Consider the following 19,089-nt stretch of genomic DNA (forward strand, 5'->3'; position numbering starts at 1 on the left):
CTGGTTTTCCAGTTTTGAAATTTGGGAATTGACCAGCGGCAGTTTTTAAAAGTTGTCGTGTTATATAGATTTGAGTGGGTTAAAAATATTTCCATTGACAGTTTTGTTGAAACTGAAATGGGTAGCAGGAACATGTTGATTCTGAAAACATTTTTCAACAGAAAAAAGTCTAAATTTTCACTTTGATAGTTTGAAATATTTTTGTGTTGATAGCGTAGTTTTAATTCATTTTGTTTAGATGTATATATTATTAAATTATTTAAATATTATATTTAATATTCATATATTGTGTTTAATTTTTAATACAATATAAACATCTAATTAATCAAAACGATCTAAACAAAAAGCTTCAGCTCTATTGAAACAAAATATTTCAATGGTCTCAAATCAAAATTTTTCTGAATTTTTATTTCACAGCAAATCTCAAAATTTCAGCTTTTTGTTCCACTTCAGAATGAAAACAAAATTCAAAATGTCAGAATTACCAGCAGAATGTAAATTCTGGTTCTTGGCCATCTCTGACAGAGAAAGACATACAAAGAAATACCATCGAGTTGAATGTAGGGCCTTGTGCCATTTGGCCAATACATTTATAGCAATATTAACAATATCATCTGAGAAAAAGTAATTTCCAGTTATCAGATCTATGTCATATAGCAACTTTTCTAACATGAATGTCTTAATGTAATTTCTATAACTATTTTTCACAGGACTCTGGGGTGATGAAAACTGTACCATTTCTCTTCCTTCTATTTGTAAGCGTAAAACTGCATGGACAATAGAAAGAGAGATTCTAAAAGACCATAACCAACAAGGAGTATGTCCCGAAGGATGGTTGTACTTTGGATTCAAGGTAAAAAAAAAAAAAAAAAGTATTTTTTTTTGTTTGTTCAAAACACATTGCAAATTTATGATAGAAACTGGACTATTTCAAGACATTGCTAATTATTGAAGGTATTGTTTTTCCTTTTGACAATAGGCTTTTTAGGCATATAAATATAGGCCCCAATTTGCCAAATGCTTATGCTGATCAGTGCCTTTACCCAAGTACTCCCATTAAGTTGTGGGGTAAAATGGGAGTGCTTGTGTGTGAAATTACTTGTGTTTTTGTGTCATGTGTGTTCAGTGACTGCAGGATTGGGGCCTTCGCCTGTTGCAGATCCACTGGCCCAGTTAAGACATATGTACTAAGAAAACTTTTATTGCCTAGAAATATGATTCCAATATGACAAGACTGTGCTAAATGCAGCTCTGCATTTTTCCTTCAGAAATTGTCACACTCTTTTACATGTTGTTACAATAATGTTACTAAAAGATTATAAACCTGAGTGTTTGCCCCCTCTAGAGTTCCAATGGTAAAATTTTCTTCTGGTTTATATTAAACCTATGAATTCTGTACCAGGGACAGACAGGTAGCCAGATTCATCCCTGGTTAAACTACATTGGCTTCAGGGTTAAATTTGGCCCACGGAACATTTCACAGTTAACAACTCTTTTGAATCCAGCCCTGTTCAGTTGTGACTGAAAATTGATACCAAGAATGTAGAAGAGATGCATTTAGGTAAATAACTGTTAGCTTGTCAGTGGCCTGTCTGAATTGATTTCATGGTTTCAGCCCAGTTCCTGATGGGCAGATGTCCATATCAAAGTATCCATGACCCAACTGAAATGGGTCCTCCCCTGGAAATGATTGTCATGCCTGCGTAGAGTTCAAACACAATGGCAGGCCATTGCCCTTCTGCACCTCTTCTGTGGATAATCAGAAGACTGCAGTCCTCAGGGATGTCGATACAGCACCTTTAACAACCACCTAACTCATTTGAAACATGTAAAAAAATAAACATTTTCTGCTTTTTGGGAATAGTGTTTTTTGATGCAAATTCCAAAGGATCCAAACCATCTGAGGAGCTGGTACTCTGCTCAAACATTCTGCAGTAAACAAAATGGGTCACTCGCTTCTATTGAAAATGAAGTAGAACAAGGTACAGTAAAGATAATGCTGTATTGCATTACAATAAAGAAGAATTTGTATTTATTTTATTAAGAAGTAAAGCATAATTTTAATTACAGGACTGGAGATAAGAACACTCAAATTCCAAAGTTGGCTGTGCTACTAAATCTCTCAGTGACTTTGAACAAGTCCTTTAAAATTTCCATGCCTCAATTTCTCAAACTGTGAAACGGGATAGTATTTCCTTGTCTTCCTCATAAGTGTATTTTGTGGATTAGTTACTGTTTGCACAACACTTTGTGCTTACATACTAATGTGATGAATGAATTAAAAATGCCAAAGATAGAGGGATACATTTTTAAAGCTTGCTTTATAAAATTCCTTTATAAATAATAATAAATATAAATATAATAAAAACCTTTTCTGCACTATATTAGATTGGCTTTTCATAGATTCTAGTTTGGACCAGTCAGTATAATAAACACCTGTACACTTGGCATTTTTTATATTCCCTGTTCAAAAAAAAATCACAGGTTAAAATTTGTCATGTATGTAAAACTTTTTTAGTTGAACTAAAAATATAGTCTTCAGGCTTTACATTTAGCAGTCTAATTTTTAACTGTAATGGAGAAATGCATTTTCAGTGAAACAGTCACATCAAAAAATTTAAATTGTTCCAACTACTGTGGTAACCTCGCCAATCTAATTAGATAATGAACTAGATCCTGACCCCAGTGAAGTCCATCAGTATCAGTAAATTGAAGATTAGATGGAAATGAAATGCTGCTAATGCTCTTTCCTTCTAATAAGGACAATAACTATGAAATGGCATTGATTGGTAATTAAGTTTATTCTTCGTTTTAATGTGCTAGTTGTGGATATTAATAGATTTTTTTAGTTGCACAGATGCCTTACAATAACTTAGGCTTTAAAATGTCTTCATTTCTTTTTGCAGCTTTCATAACAATGAATCTGTTTGGACAGAAGACTAGTGTTTGGATAGGTCTGCAGAGTGAGGATTATGGAAAATGGGTGAATGAAAAGCCAAAGACCTATTCCAATTGGTCTCCAGTTGAAGTAGTACATGTAAGTTTTATTAAATGAATTTTGCGGGAAGGTGTTGTTTAGTATAATAATTGTGATTTTTTTTTAAGGATAGGGCCTGATTTTTGACAGGGGCTCAACCTGGTCTCACTTTTGTACCTCCTAATAATTGTGGGCACAGTTTTCTAGATCCAATTAAATGTGAGCAAAAATGGTCGTTGGTAGACATCTAGCTATTTGATTTACACTTCCAATCAGGTAGACACACACATTCCACCATTTACTCCTACTGCTATTTACAGGCACAAAATTGGGTACAAAACGAGTGGTTTTTAAAATCTGCCCCAGAGAAACTTGGGAATCAAAATTATCATGAGTGTATTGCTCTATGCTTAGAGAAGTATTTAGTGAGTTCTGATTTCACATGCTTTCAACTTAATTATGCACATTTTTCATTATGATGTTTCAGTTTTTAATTGTGGTGTTGTACATTGAAATGTTCATGTTTAATGACTGTCAGCTGCTTAATCTTCTGCATACTTTCTCTAGTAATGATTTTTATTTTAAGACTTATGTCAGTTTTAGGCAGTATTTATTCATTATCATGTTATATGTTTATTACAGGGTCAGAGGTTTAACGGTGCTAAAATTCAAGAACAAGTTCCGTTGTGCACCTTGGTATCAAATAACCATAATTTTCATTTTACGGGAAAATGGTACTTAGAAAGCTGTCAGAAAAATTATGGTTTTATCTGTCAAAAGACTCAAGGTAAGGATTTGTTTCTGTTTTATCATCATCCTCAGCCACCTCCACTGTTAATTAATTAACTTACTCACTTTCTTCTTTCTCGGTTGTGGTATGTTGTATAAACTCTTATAAACCATGGCATGTAAATTACCTCTTACACAGTTTCACATCAACAGTCTAAAACTACAAATTATCTGTAATATTTCGGATAAATCAACACTGCTACAAGAGCAGTACCAAAAGTATTATCTTTTTTTCTCTTCTGGCTGTACATTGCATATCTTAGATCATGAGCAGGTATTCAGTGTGATGCATAACTTAGACTAATGGCATGAAATGTAGTCTATCAGGAAAAAAAACCAACTGACAGTGAGATTCAGTACAAGTCCTGTACAACTGAATTACACAAAACTCTAGGAAAAAAGTACTGTAGAGAACAATCCACACAGACAGGAAGATAGACTAAATGACCTAATATAGTTGGGGGTTTTTCCATAGATTCAAAAGCCAGAAGGGACTGTTGCGATCATCTAGTCTGACCTTCTGTATAACACAGATCATAGAACTTCCCCAAAACAATTCCTAGAGTATATCTTTTAGAAAAACATCCAATCTTGATTTAAAAATTGGCAGTGATGGAGAGTCCACCACAACCCTTGGTAAATTGTTCCAATAATTAATTACTCACAGTTAAGATTTTGCATCTTTTTTCCAGTCTGAAGTTGTCTAGCTTCAACTTCCAGCTACTCCAGCTAGACCGAAGAGCCCATTACTAAATATTTGTTCCCTATGTAGGTACTTATAGACTGTAATCAAGTGACTCCTTAACTGTGTCTTTGTTAAACTAAATAGATTGAGCTCCTTGAGTCAGTCACTATAAGGCATGTTGTCTAATCCTTTAAATCATTCTCATGGCTCTTCTCTGAACCTGCTCCAATTTAGCAACATCCTTCTTGAATTGTGGAACTAGACACAGTATTCCACAAGAGTCAAACCTGTACCAAATCCAGAGATATAATAACCTCTCTACTCCTACTTGACATTCCCCTGTTTATGCATCCAAGGATTGCATTAGTCCTTTTGGCCACAGTGCTGCACCGGGAGCTCATGTTTAGCTTATTATCTACCCTGACCCCCAAAACTTTTTCAGAGTCACTGCTTCCCAGAAGAGAGGCCCCCATCATGTAAATTATGCTCTATTTTCTTTTTTCTTAGATGTATACATTTACATTTACCCATGTTAAATTAAAATACATATTGTTTGCTTGTGCCCAGCTTATCAAGAGATCCAGATCACTCTGTATCAGTGTCCTGTCCTCTTCATTATTTAACACTCCCCCAATTTTTGTGTCATCTGCAAATTTTATGAGTTATGATTGTTTTCTTCTGGGTCATTAATAAAATGTAAATAGCATAGGGTCAATAACTGATCCCTCTGGGACCCCATTAGAAACACTCCCGTTTGATTCCCCATTTACAGTTATGTTTTGAGACCTGTCATTTAGCCAGCTTTTAATCCATTGAATGTGTCCCATGCTAATTTTATTAGTGAGACAAGGTAGCTGAGATAATATCTTTTATTGGACCAACTTCTCTTGGTGAAAGAGACAAATTTTTGAGCTATACATAACTATTCTTCAGGTCATATGGTAATTTTATATCATTCTAGTTTTTTAATCAGATCATGTGGTACCAAGTCAAATGTTTTATAGAAGTCTAACTATTACATCAACACTGTTACCTTTATCAACCAAACTTGTAATCACATAAAAACACCCAAGTTTTTTTTGACAGGATGTTTTCCATAAAATCCAACGCTGATAGGCAGTGATTATATTACTCCCCTTTAACACTTTATAAATCAAGTCCCATATCAGTTGCTCCATTATCTTGACTGGGATTGATGTCAGACTGACAGGCCTCTAATAACCACTGATAATAACCTAATAACCTCTAATAACCACTGTTATCTTGTTAACCCTTTTGACACTACACTAACTTTCTTCCAGTCTTCTGGAACTACCCTGGTATTCCAAGACTTATTGAAAATCAACATTAACAGACTAGCAAGCTCCTTAGCTCAGCTCCTTTTTTAAAACTTTTGGATGCAAGTTTACTGGGCCTGTGGATTTTAAAAATGTCTAATGTTAGTAGCTGCTGTTAACATCTTCGTGAGATATTAATTGAATAAGAAAGAGTGTTACCATGTGACATCATCTGTTGTTTTTCCAAATACAGAACAAAAATATGTATTGAATACTTTTGCCTTCTCTTCATTATTATTGATAATTCTACCATTTCCATCTAGTACCGGACCAGTACCATTGTCAGGATTCTTTTTGTTCCTAACATACTGAAAAAAATCCTTCTTACTGTCCTTAACTCTCCTGGCTTTAGATTTCTCCTTGTGTCCCTTTGCTTCCCTTTGCTTTGAGCAGAGGGTTGGGCTAGATGACCTCCTGAGGTCACTTCCAACCCTAATCTTCTATGATTCCGTTATCAATTTTCAACAATTCCTAGCTTCTGATTATATTAATTAATACCAACTTCCCCTTTCTTCCATATTATGTTACATATTATGTTTCTGTTTGTATAGCTGCCTTCACTTCCCCTCTAAACAGGTTGGTATTTTTAACCTGTATGGCCTTCTTCCTGGATTGTGGAACTATGGCTTTTTGGGCATCTAGTAAAGAGTTTTTAAATAATTCCCAATTATCAGTCACATTTTTCTGATTTTAAATTCTTCCTCCCAACAGGTTTGGCTCGTAAGTGTTTTCAACTTTGTGCAATTGGTCTTTTCTTTCCCCTCTCATCTGATTCTGTTAGTATTTTATCCATTTGCCAGAATCAGTGAGATACTGCATAGGACACATGATGCTGTTTACAGCTTATTTCTGAAGGCATCCCTTAGACTTTGTATTATTTGGACTTATCTTTGACTTTGAGAGAGTTCATGCACAATTTTCTCTGCTTGAAAAGATAGACCTTACTGTTGTATATGTACATTACTCACTCTGTGCAAAATATCTATGTTTTACAATTCAAAATGATGCTCTTATTAACACGATAAGCAGATAAGCAAACCTTTGGATTTCTCCAGCTCCTCAGTCTGGTGGGAGACCAAGGAGATCCCCATCAAAGGGGTTGTTATTCTGATCCTCTAAGGTTACCCCTTGATATGTGATGTATGGAGTGGCATTAACAATGGTCTTGAAGGAATCTTTCTAGGCTGGGAGGATACTGTAAACACTTCACATTAAAACCCAGACGGTAAGTGCTCAAAGTCTGGACGACACAGGTGTGCAAGAAGGAGCAACCAGCCTCCTTATGCCCCTGTGCAGACTACTCAGACCTTGGCTTAGATTGTGTGTCTGTTCCTCCTCCACCAGAGCTGGTAGATATGGAGGAATAAGCTCCACCCGCATACAGCACCTGCCAGTACAGCTGAGCCAGCACAGGCTTGTCATCATTTGTTGTTGACATAGGCCATCAGTAAATTATGATTCACAGATTCAGGGGAAAACATAAATTTGTGCCTCAGAGGGGTGTTTCTGCTCCTTTGTGTTTCATCTCTGGCACTACCCTTTGCTCAGGGCTGTGCCCAAAGGGACAATCAAACTCTGTCAAGCAGCATAAATGGTATGAGTCTGAGTAAAGAAGCATACCCCAAATGAATGAACATTGGGCACTGCACCTATTCAGAGGCCCATGTGGCTTTTCTGACAAAAAAAATACGTTCATTTAAAATGGTTCATGGTGAAGTGGAACGATAGGGATTTCTGAAATAATACTGCGCATGGTACAGGAAAAAAAAAAACAAACACAGATGGAGGGGAATAAAGTGCATATCCTCCCAAATATTTATATTTTTACTCATTAATTATAACACTGCTTTTTGTGACCAAGGCTGGTTCACACAGGCAGCAGTCTTTGGTGACAGGAGCCTCAACAGTGAAAACAAGCTTTGCCTGGAGAGACACTTGAGATTCCTGAATGCCCCACCAGTCTGGACTTTGTGGTTTCCTAGGGGTTACCTAGAAGACACAGGAGTTGGGCAGTCAGAGTCCTTTCCTGCCTTTCCTTGCCCATTTCTCCCACCACTGAGAACGTGAAAGGTCTCCCGGTCACAGCAACAGGCATGCTGACCTCTCCCCCTGGCTAGAATCTGTTCCTGGACCCCATGACATGGCTGCCTGAGGCCTGGATGTTTCCTCTTCTCTAGTACACCTGTATACTGCCTACTTGGAGGATGATCAACATCTCTGCTTCTGCACACACATGCCCTGTCCCCATCTTGCTGAATAATTATGTATGGGGCACTGAAGGAGGTCTGAGTTGTATTTTAAGTGGCCCAGTTTGTGATGCTGGATCTAGGATTGTGTCAGCACTTCCTTCTTAATACCCTGTCTTGCCTGGTTTTTAAGAGACTGCACCCAGTTACTCAGAGCTGAAATTTAACACACAAGATCTCAGGTCAGCCTAAGAACAGAACTTTTTCTTTTTCCAGATATTCAAACTATCTAGACATTTCTAAGTTGTAAATGAGTTATAAAAAAAGCGTTGACTATTTTAAGATCCTTTTTAATGTTCAGACAATCTCATACGTGACTTTGACTTAAAAAAAATGAGTCTTACTGAAGAAATTCCTTTATTTTATAGCACAACAAATATTTAGAGACAAAAAAGTCTAACCCTCAAAATTGACAAGGTTTCACAAATGAGATAATGCATGTTCTCCATGCCTTTTCTTGAAGTATAATGTCAAAACTCATTGCACATTAGTGGAACCCCTGACTATTGTCTAATGTTGATCTTGGGCGCAACAGCAACACTGCAGGCTCTGATGGAGAGGAAGGATGTCTTTTCTTCCCCTAATTCACCCTGTGCTCCCAATGAAATCTCTTGGTTTATTCGTTGCTTACATTTAACGTTTTTCTGATTGGGGGTTGTTTTCTTTTTTAGTACCAAAATAGATATTTGGTTATAGTGAACAGCCATAGAGACTTAAGTCTTCTACCTACAGATGAATTTCAGTACTGGCAATAGCCATATAAGTTCACCGACATTGCCCTGTACTGTCAGTGTAAAATCCCCCAAGTCAAAAATCTAATACTCAAAACATCACTGTAAAACAGCCTCACTGAGCTGGTGCATGTTTCTATGTATATAATGTGTCCTGGGTATTTACCATGGGATTGAGGTCCACTGGCATTAGTTGCCATTTAAATTCTTGTTGAAATTCAAAGTTTGAGAGTCGATAGAAAGCTTTCGTCTGTGTACTGAATCCATTCATTTGCCATGCCAATTCAATCTGTGGCCTTGCTGTGATTTCAAACAAGAGTGCCATGAATGTGTGTGTATATGTGCGCGTGCTGTGTGTGTGTGTGCTATGTTGAAATGGTCTCAGGAAAGTTCCTAAAAGAACTAACAAATTTGGGATTTTTACATTTGTTTTCTAGGATAGCCGTGCTGCTTTGAGAACTGTTAATTTATTAACCATTGTCTGTTAAAGGAAAATGTTTGATACTGAAGACTCTTGATATTTTTTCTTTTTCTTTCTGTTTGTCGCAGATACATCCAGATATGCCATAGATGCATCTGAGATGTATCCAGTGCCAGATACTTTAGAATATGGAAACAGAACATATAAACTAATACGTGGGAATATGACTTGGTTTGCTGCTTTAAAAACCTGCATGGCAAATGGAACTGAATTGGTCAGCATTACAGACCAGTATCACCAAGCCTTCCTTACTGTCATTGTAAACAGAGTAGGATATGCCCACTGGATTGGACTGTCTACTTCAGATGTACGTAATGGAGTCTATGCACATGAGTATGAAACTGTAGATTATTTTTTACAGTAACAAGGCAACAAGTTGTAATAAAAGAAATGCTTGTTCACTTGAAATTGGTGGATTTGTAAATACAGATGAGCTTGCAACAAAAACCTCAAGTTGAATATCCCTGTATTTGGGGAAAGTTTGGATCCTGAAATAAAATCCAGCTATGCAGTTTGGGGTCATTTCTAGTTGTAACACAACATATAATCTTCATTAAAGTCAATTGTAATCAGAGAAGAAGCAAAAGAATACTCACAGGCAAAAAGTCTTTTGTAACCTGACCACTGAAGTGGCTTTGGCTTCATTCTTGGAACCCTTATGATCCAGATAACCACTTTATTCGTGGTCAGCTGCCACAGTGGCTCAGTTAATAATTTATGATGATCTTGCAGAATTATATAATAAAGGTCCTTGGGACTGTGTCTGCATCGTTTGGTTAGGACCAGCCTTGGAGGAGGGAAAGCCAGGTTTGGAGCCCATGGAAAGGATGTCAGCACAAAAGAAGAAGCTACTTATCTTACAGTAACACATAAAGAGAAATAATCCTAAATTTATTTTGGCAGAATGGATTGAACTTTGAGTGGTCAGATGGTACCAAGTCTTTGTTTACCTTTTGGGGAGATGAGGAGGCACAGTCACTGGGCAGCTGTGTTTATATTGATACTAATGGGCAATGGAAAAGTGCTAACTGTGAAAGACTTCTACAAGGAGCAGTTTGCCATGTGCCAACTAGTAAGTCATTGTTTAGCTTTATATTAAATCTTGGCAGCTACAAATTTAGTTTTACATATTGGCTATGGAAGTATATGAACAGAAGTATGTTGGTTCATGGTTGAACACTGATTAATATAACATTATAAAATGTATAATAATTTAGGGCTAGATGCACAAAAGGACTTAAACTACTTTAGGTGATTAAATCCCAGAATCAGGCCCTACTGGGATTCACAAAACCCTTACTCAGCTTCCACCAAACTCTGTAGGCACCTGAACTCACTCAGTGCCTAAATTACTGCAGTAAAAGTTCCCTAGGCACCTTCTCTTCTGCCTCTGTGCATGTGCACTGCAGCACATGCCAGATGCCTAAGCCCCAGAGCCATGCACTAACCCGAGGAAGATAGGCGTTCCTCTGCCTAACTTGCCTGCAGGCCCCATCCAATAAGCATTTTTCAGAGCTCATCTATCGATCAAGCCTCCCAGGCCAGCTCACACAAAATGAGCAGTAGTAGCCTACATCTCATAACTTTTAGCCCAGTGGGCAGCATACTCACTTGGGATGTGGGAGACCCCTGGTTCAAGTCCCCTCTCCACCTGAGGAGGAAAAGGAATTTGAACAGGGCTGTCCCATCTTTCAGGAGCTTGCTCTGACCACTGAGCTATTGAGTATTCTGATGTGGCACTCCTTCAGTCTCTCCTGTTGAAGCTGTTCCACTGTGTCATAGGTCTCCCACCTCCCAAGTGAGTGCTCAAACTACCAAGATACAGAGTCATTTTCATGCTTGCTCATGATCTCTCTGGCCCAATGACTGAGAATCTGAAGCAGATGGAGGCACCTCTCTGCAGGCCAGACTTAGGTGCCTAACTCCATTAGAGGGACAGAGCTTAGCACACCTTGGCACCCACTGGCTAGCTGAGATGAGGAGCTGCCTAGTGTGCTGGCTTTTATGAATCCTGTTCTGAGATGGCAGTTTCTCCCCATTCATTGTACAGGGAGGCTAGGGGTTTAACTCAGGCTTTGTGAATCCCAGTGATTTTTGGGTGGCTAAAATTTGGTATGAAACTAAATTTAAAAAAATATATAATCCTGGACTTTGGGTTCGGGCCAATAGGAGAGGGGAAAGTACCTTCTTGTAACTGGAAAAAACAAAAGAGAAATGTTAGATTTCTTGGATTAAGACTAGATTTAGCATGAAGTATGATACACTTTAAAAAAATTCACTGGAGTGGATTACTTGGTGATTATCGGTTAGAAATAAGTAGACTCCTGTCTAGATTCCCTGGATCCAAATCCTAATTTAAAATCCTTGCATGAATATCCTAACCCTGAGGTAAATAGAGTTCCATGCAATTTTCTGTGTTGAGTGGGGTTTTAAGTAAGACCAGAAACTGATGTCCTGTCTTTGTTGTGTTACTATAATCATAAATAATATGATTAGGAAAGGACATATTTAAGAACACTGGTTATATATTTAAAATGATACATCAAAAGTGAGTATACAAAAGTAAATAACAGTTTTTAATTTAATTCAGGTAGTATCTGTGCTGAGTTCTTTGCACTAGTAAGCAGTGTCTTTTAAACATTCCTTTAACACAGAACAACACTACCCTCTCCAAGAGCCCAGTCCTGCTGGCATTGAACTCCTATTGGCATCAGTGGGAGTAGGATGAGATCTATTGCCCATTTTAAAAAATGTATATTGAGCTAATATATCTCCAGTGGACAACTAGGGTGAGGAAAGGCAGCAGGATCAGTCCCAATAAATTGTATTTATTAAATGGCTGTATCCCTTACTTGTATCTTATTTGGGTTTAGAAGTAACTTACTTCAGTTTAGTTTATTCCTGTAAAAAGGAGAAAAATAATTCTAAATTGTGGGTGAGTCAAGGTTCCATTTTTCTTTATAATTTTTACAATAAAAAAAATTTTCCATACCATAATACAGTAAAAAGATTACCAGTTTACATGTATGCTTCTCAAGCGTAAAATTATTGGTAGTATCATTCTAAAATAATTTGTGGGATGTTTGTTAATATATTGTGTTACTCCATTAAACCTACAATATTATTTCTGTCACAGAAAAGAAACTAATTGAATACAGAGGCTTATGCTCAGAAAAAAATGTTGCCTGGATAAAATTTAGAAGCAGTTGCTACAGCTTTTCCACAGTTTTTGAGAGTACAAGTTTTGATACAGCATATGAATTTTGCAAAAAGCAAGGTAATCTGTTTTTAGTTATCTTACAGCAATAAAATGTCATGTATTCTTCAGAACATTTTAAATAAATATTGAAATAGTGGCTTGTTTTAGATGAGCGTGAAGATGATGATATTGGAGCTAACTAAATCAACTAACAAATATTCTAAAATACATCAAGATAGAATTATCTTTTGGGAATAATGTATCAAATTAAATCGTTGTCTCTTAAGATTATGGTAAAGATCCTGTGATTACAATTTCACAAGTCGCATAGTTTCAGATTTTTACCTGTATTGTAAATTTAGAAGTTATGTAGTGTAACTATAACTTAAAGTCTCTAAAATAACTATGCATAATGTTGAACTTTTGCAGTGCAGTATTAAGTTTTAACATCATGCAGCAGCTGTTATATCTTCTGTAGCAAGAGCACATGAGTGAGAAATGTAACTCCCATGTGGTGTGCAATAATGAAACAAAAATATTTCGTTTAACGAGAGAGGCTGGAATTTTCAAAAGTGCCTAAGAGAGTTAGGTGCCCAACTCCTACTGAATTGCTTTGGGTGTTGGAAAACTAACTTCCTAAGGCTCCACTGAAAAATAAGAACATAAAAACAGTCTTACTGGGTCAGACCAATGGTTCATCTAGCTCAATATCCTGTCTGTCAACAATGGCCAATGCCAGATGCTTCAGAGCGAATGAACAGACCAGGGCAATTATCAAGTGATCCATCCTCTGTTGTCCAGTTCCAGCTTCTGGCAGTCAGAGGCTTACAGAAACCCTGATCATGGGGTTGCACGCATTTATCTTGAGAAGACTGAATTGGGATTACAGCAGGAGGAAGTGATTTCCCACAGTCTAAGGCGAGATGAATGCAGTTTGAAAATTGCATTATGTTCTGAACATGATCAGCAATGAAGAAGCTTAGTATATATGTTTCATCTGCAGGATCTAATCTTTTAACTATTAAAGATGAAGATGAAAATGCTTTCCTTCTGGAAGAACTGCACGGTTTTGGTTCTTCTGCCCAAATGATTTGGTTGAACATTCAGTTTGTTGCAGACAGTAAGTAATGGAATATATTAATATTGTGGTGTAGTTACATTTCTTAGTTTAGTGCTGTCAATCACGTACCAAGAACACTCTTAACTTGTTTTTTATCTCAGCTGTCTTTGTCAGTTTAGAGTGCAGTATAAAAACAAAGTTCTGTCTCTGTAGCTGTTAAAGCTATGGCCATTCTGTTGGAACATTCTGGCTTGTGTCCCACTATAGTGGTTGGCTCACAAGAAGGATAATAGCTTTATTCCTCTTTGAGGAAGATTGGCTGGTTAACAAGTCAGGATGTAAACTACAAGCACAGGTCACTGCAGAGCAGCTTCCCTCCTACTCCAGATCCCCAAGCCCTCTACTCCACAGCGCAGACAGACATCTGGTTTCATTGCCCACACCTTAACTGCTTGTAACTGATGACACTGTTTTTGTTGTGAGAGGCAGGCTTCTCAATGCTGGGTCCCTATGTAGTTTGCTACTGGCAATAAGATACCTCTCTGATCCCTGATAGGAAAACACGTAAGAATGTGCTAAAGTCCATTCCTATTCAGGTGACACAAGTGACTTCCTGAACAGGAATGCTTTCCTGAACTGGAGATGGAAGGAACACAAGAAGCGCCGGCAGTGCATATCAGAGAGGATAATTGTGGCTGTATTTTTTGGAGAGTTGGCTCTCCAGAATCCCCCTATCCAGTTGTCCTCTCCTCATTCTATCCTGTTCAGTACATATTTAAACACAAATGACACAGATCTCACAGTGTTTAAATATTTTTGCTCTTAGATGGCTCAGTAGCATGGCTTGATGGTTCTCCCTTAAATTATTCAAACTGGGGCATCAGGGAGCCTGAGTTGGATCATCTCAAAGGGAATTTTTGTATTGCTTTGAGGACCACAGATGGAGTATGGCAATTATTTCCCTGCGGAGAGAAAAAGGGATTTGTATGCAAAATGGATACAGGTATGTGTTTATGTACAAGAAAATAACCATCTCCTTATAACGTTGTTTTACATGTCCATGTCTCCCCCTTTTGTTACTTTAAGCTTCATCTGAAATGGTGTTCAGTTAATGACCTCTAATGCCATTGCACCTTCAGTTTCCATTTTTCTGCAATCCTTTCTCCAGCTGGACTTCGCATTCATGAAGCCTCTAGCCACATGCCTCACTTGATTTTGAGAGTCTATACATATAATGGATATTTCATTTTGTATACATAATTTTTGTCCTTTTTATTCATGGATATAGTTTTGAAGAAATGAACTATCATCAAAGGTTGCAATATTATCACTGATTTATTCCCCCTTCCCTCCCTAAAAATCATTCTTTATTTCTGGTCCTCCCTAATGCCACTCAAAATTGGCCTGTCAGACCCATGACATCCTTTGTTGTGGTCACCTTATTTTGATGGGGATGCAGACTAGTTTGTAATTGCAGGGTCCAATGAGCACTGCTGCTGATGGTGCTGTAGCTGCTTTCCAGACTGCTGCCTGCAGCTGAGTCAGCTCTTCTGCTGAGCAGACTGTGTGGCCCCCCAGCCACAAGAACAGCTTGCTAAATAGCATGAAAAACAGCCTGGCCCTAGTGGACTGAACAGAAGGAAGCTCCCTTATTCTAATCCTAGTTCTGACTCCCACTATGGTCATAGTCAAGTCACTTAACCTTTCTGTCTTTGTCTTCCCACCTGTAAAATGGGGATATTTAAGACTTTCTTTACAAAGGTGTTATGCCACTTCTTTCGTAGATTGTAAGTGCTGCAATCTAAGTGCTAAAATTCAACAGAGTATGCACAAAACCCTGCAGTGGCCCCCAAATTCTTAGCTTATTCAAATCATTGTTCCTTGAAACACTTTAGAATGATGGAAACTTTGCATAGACCCTGGACTTTATGTGTACAATAAGAGATTCCTCCTCTCCTTTTTATATGAAATGAAGTTAAATATAGAGGCAGCCTAAAGAATTATCTCACTGACCCTCCCAGAAGTACCACGAAGGGATTTGTATGTAAAATAGCCTGACACATAGGACTACTCTATGGTCACAGGGGAACAGGAATCATTACATTTTGTGGAGCTGAAAAAATTGTTTTGCAGGTCCACCCAAAAACACTAAAACCAGCATTAGCCTTGCTAGTTAGTCTTAAATCAGCCCTATGTGATGGTGCTCCCCGACTTGTCCAGGGTGAAGATTTCTTTTTATTTTGAGTAAATATCACTTCATTTTTCATCATCACCAAGGCTGCTATGATGGGAATGGTAAAGTTTTGTGATAATTGTGCTCCCTTCCCCCAAGGTGTCACAACATTAAATTGCCCCAAATATATTTTGGGGAAAGCAGTAGAATCTTCTCAGTTTTCTCCTCGTAAAAGAACGGCTCATAAGGCAAGTGGCAAATAGACAAATTAGATCTTTGATCTCCATGCTGCTACAGTTCTTGTATTAATCCAGTTGATGACTGAAAGTTGTACCCAAGTATTTATGCAAAGACTTTTCTATGGCACTCAGCACTATAGTATATGTCTCACAAAGATTAATTAATTTATCCCCACCATTCCCCTAGGAGGTATGTAAATGTTATTTCCCCCATAGAGAAGGATTTGGCATGCTCACCCAGGAAATTTGTGAAAAAATCAGGAATAGAATTCAGATCTTCTTATTCTCATGCTGATTCCTTAACCAAAAGGCCATCTCTCCACTGTATGAATAGAAAAGACTAAAAGTATGAGAGTTTGACAACCCTCACCCACTCAATCCTGCTTCCATTGAAACCCATGGCAAAAATCTAGTGACTTCAGCAAAAACAGATCAAACCATACCTGAGCATACCTGAACTTTATTTAGCTCCTTCATATTTAGAGCGTGCTTATCTCACATGCACTTTGATAAGTGCAGGAATTTAAAATGATGCATCAGGCCATATCTATCCCAGTCCGGTGTGACTCCATTGACAAAGTTAAATCAGGGATGGCCCATTATTCTTATACAATGATTTCCCTCCTCTCCTCCCCAAGCAGCAATTGTACAGGAAAGCATGTACATTCACTTTTATAAGTTTTTTTAATAATTTTCATGCTAACTCTGGATTTTGTTTCAGATATCATTGCAACAAGTCCAACTGAAAAAGGTAAATTCTACTACGTGATACATTTATATTTTTATCAGAAATAATGAAGCTAAAATGTGTTCTGTATCTATTTTTATGCCGTGACTTTCTTTCATTGTTAGAGAACTTTTCTTCTTCTTTCCTTTTAGCATCATACCATGGGATTGTAGCTCTAGCTGTAATACTGACACTGGTGATGGCAGCTGCTATTTCTACATTTCTGTGGTGCCTGTACAAACAGAACAGAAGTCTCTTCAGTAGAATACGATGGTTCAGAAATCCGTATTATTCACAAACTAACTCTGAAGATCTAGATATGGAAGACAGCATCCTCATTTCTGAATTTGAGAGAAATAGTGAAAATTAATGCTGCAAGAAGGACCAAAACAATTGCATTTAATACAGATAATACAAAGAAACTTTACATTACAGTACACTTTATGAACTGATTACTACTTAGGAACCCTTCAGTTTTTTGCAATGGACAAAATGAAGAGTGGAAAAGCCATTCAAATGGGCAAACATCTGTTAAAAAGAAGGGGAGTGGAGCCCCTAAGTAGCTGTTGTATGTCCCCTTCCTCTGCTCCTGTGGCAGCTTCTCTGTGTGAATTCTCTGCAATAAGGCCTCTGCAGATTTTAAGGGAGCACAACTGAGCAGAGAGGGGTTAGAATCAGGAAACATATGGTATATGCAACATCAACCAATCAGCATTAACTCTGGTAGATTTGCACTCCATTCCTGGAAACCCCTGTGGAAAATGGGTTTGCTGATTAAGCACAGGCTTCCTTTGAAGCTCTGCTACCCTGTGGGATGGATAGTTCAAGGAATATCACCCTCCGTGATGATGCAAAAAAACAGGATGTTTGCCTCTCCTCTTCTTACAGATTCAAGTGCACAGGGCTCAATCCTGCTCCCACTGATGTCAATAGTAAACCTCCCATTGACTTCAGTGATACAGATCAGGCTGTGGGATGGAAATTTGTTCTAATTGGATTTTGATTCAATACAATTTTGTTAAATGATCAGCCCTAGGAGAATCACTGTGAGTCTGGCCCTCAACAGAGAATCTAGAACTCTACAATTGCCTGAAGATCCTCAGGACAAGCCCACAGATCTCAGGACTTGCAAAACCTCTCATTCTACATGGGACAATTCTACAGAAACCCTATGGCCTGAAGGCAGCAGAGATTTTCATTTAGCTTTGTTCTTCTGTGGTGTTTGTTGCATTTTATTTTACACAGCAGGCAAAATCATAATTAGCATTCTTTTGCCCTGATTTCAGGAACCATAAAACAATCAATCAAATTACTACAGGAATCTTTTTCTCTATACCAAGTTTTTTGCAAAGAGAATGATACTATCATCATTTTTCAAATAGTAGAATACCCCATGTAGATTTCCAGCTTGCAGAGAAATAAAGCCATTCTTGGTTGGTTTGCTTGCCTGTTTTGTTTGTTTTTCAAATATAAAATTATAGGGAAAAATTGGGAGTGTCAGAATTGACCAATTCTGTCCACCCTATTGTTAAATTGAAATACTTAAGACTTACAATGGTTTACAGACTTTGATTTCTTCACATTATTAATATAATAACAAAGGTTACTCCAAGTTACCTGTTAAAGATTAAATTGTGAGATAACATACTTGCTTGGGGGTTTTTTTACTGCAACAAACTAAGCACCTTGCCTTGATCATATTTTTTTAGTCAATGTCCATGTGAAGAAACTTATTATAATCAGTGTCACTCAAGGTCTGGTAAGAACTTCCTTTACTTTTGTATAAGGAATTACTGTTACATCACCCAATTCTTGTAATTATAGTAAGCACTAACCCAGAACAAAACCTGTTGATTGTGTTCTCTGTTCTTCCTTGTACCGAACTTCTGTTTTTATTCCTCTGACTTGCTTTTCCTAGATCACAGGCGTTTTATATTATTCTTGATCTGAAAATTTGGTGAACATATCTTCATTCTGATTCTTACCAATATTGATGATATTGGCAATTTGTTTCACTGTTATTTCAGGTGGAAAATTAAAATAGTATACAAAAAGTATAAATAATAGTTTTCTGTAGTTTTTTCCTCCTTAATCATTCTCATATTAAAATTCTGTTTGGGCCAAGTTCACCACTGACAGAAGCAGATGGAAAACAATGACTGCAATGAAATCACACAAATTTCACCAGCAGTGAATTCATTCCTTGTGTGGATTCACCAAAACTGTTTCAGGGAGGTGTACATTGCACTTTGCTCTGCCAACCCACCCTCTTGGAGGGAGAGAGGGCAGGCAATTTTGTGCCACCACCCAATTTTTTAGACTTTCCACTGACTGGAGACAGACGTAATTGCTTTGGGGCCTCCCGTGCACAGCATCTGTGTATCTCTAACCACATCTGGCCACATCTCCTTCTTGAGATGCACTATCCGTCAGCCAGAGGGGAAG

The 19,089-nt window shown here is 37.6% G+C and overlaps 1 protein-coding gene across 2 annotated transcripts in view; it reads left to right on the forward strand.

Moving 5' to 3' along the window:
• The window catches only part of PLA2R1 (phospholipase A2 receptor 1), an 82,460-nt gene extending 63,767 nt beyond the window's left edge, over window positions 1–18,693 (forward strand). For both annotated transcript variants that reach the window (XM_067549379.1, XM_067549380.1), the window contains exons 20-30: window positions 711–853; window positions 1,865–1,982; window positions 2,907–3,037; window positions 3,620–3,764; window positions 9,315–9,553; window positions 10,150–10,318; window positions 12,383–12,523; window positions 13,449–13,565; window positions 14,332–14,508; window positions 16,639–16,668; window positions 16,797–18,693. In XM_067549379.1, the coding sequence (XP_067405480.1) occupies window positions 711–853; window positions 1,865–1,982; window positions 2,907–3,037; window positions 3,620–3,764; window positions 9,315–9,553; window positions 10,150–10,318; window positions 12,383–12,523; window positions 13,449–13,565; window positions 14,332–14,508; window positions 16,639–16,668; window positions 16,797–17,014 (1,628 nt within the window). In that variant the 3' untranslated portion in view covers window positions 17,015–18,693. The remainder of the gene's footprint in view (window positions 1–710; window positions 854–1,864; window positions 1,983–2,906; window positions 3,038–3,619; window positions 3,765–9,314; window positions 9,554–10,149; window positions 10,319–12,382; window positions 12,524–13,448; window positions 13,566–14,331; window positions 14,509–16,638; window positions 16,669–16,796) is intronic.
• The last annotated feature ends 396 nt before the right edge of the window (window positions 18,694–19,089 follow it).

Source organism: Emydura macquarii, unplaced genomic scaffold (genome assembly GCF_026122565.2).
Source record: "Emydura macquarii macquarii isolate MOO-44397 ecotype Brisbane River unplaced genomic scaffold, CSIRO-AGI_Emac_v2 contig_1253, whole genome shotgun sequence".
NCBI lineage: Eukaryota > Metazoa > Chordata > Testudines > Chelidae > Emydura > Emydura macquarii.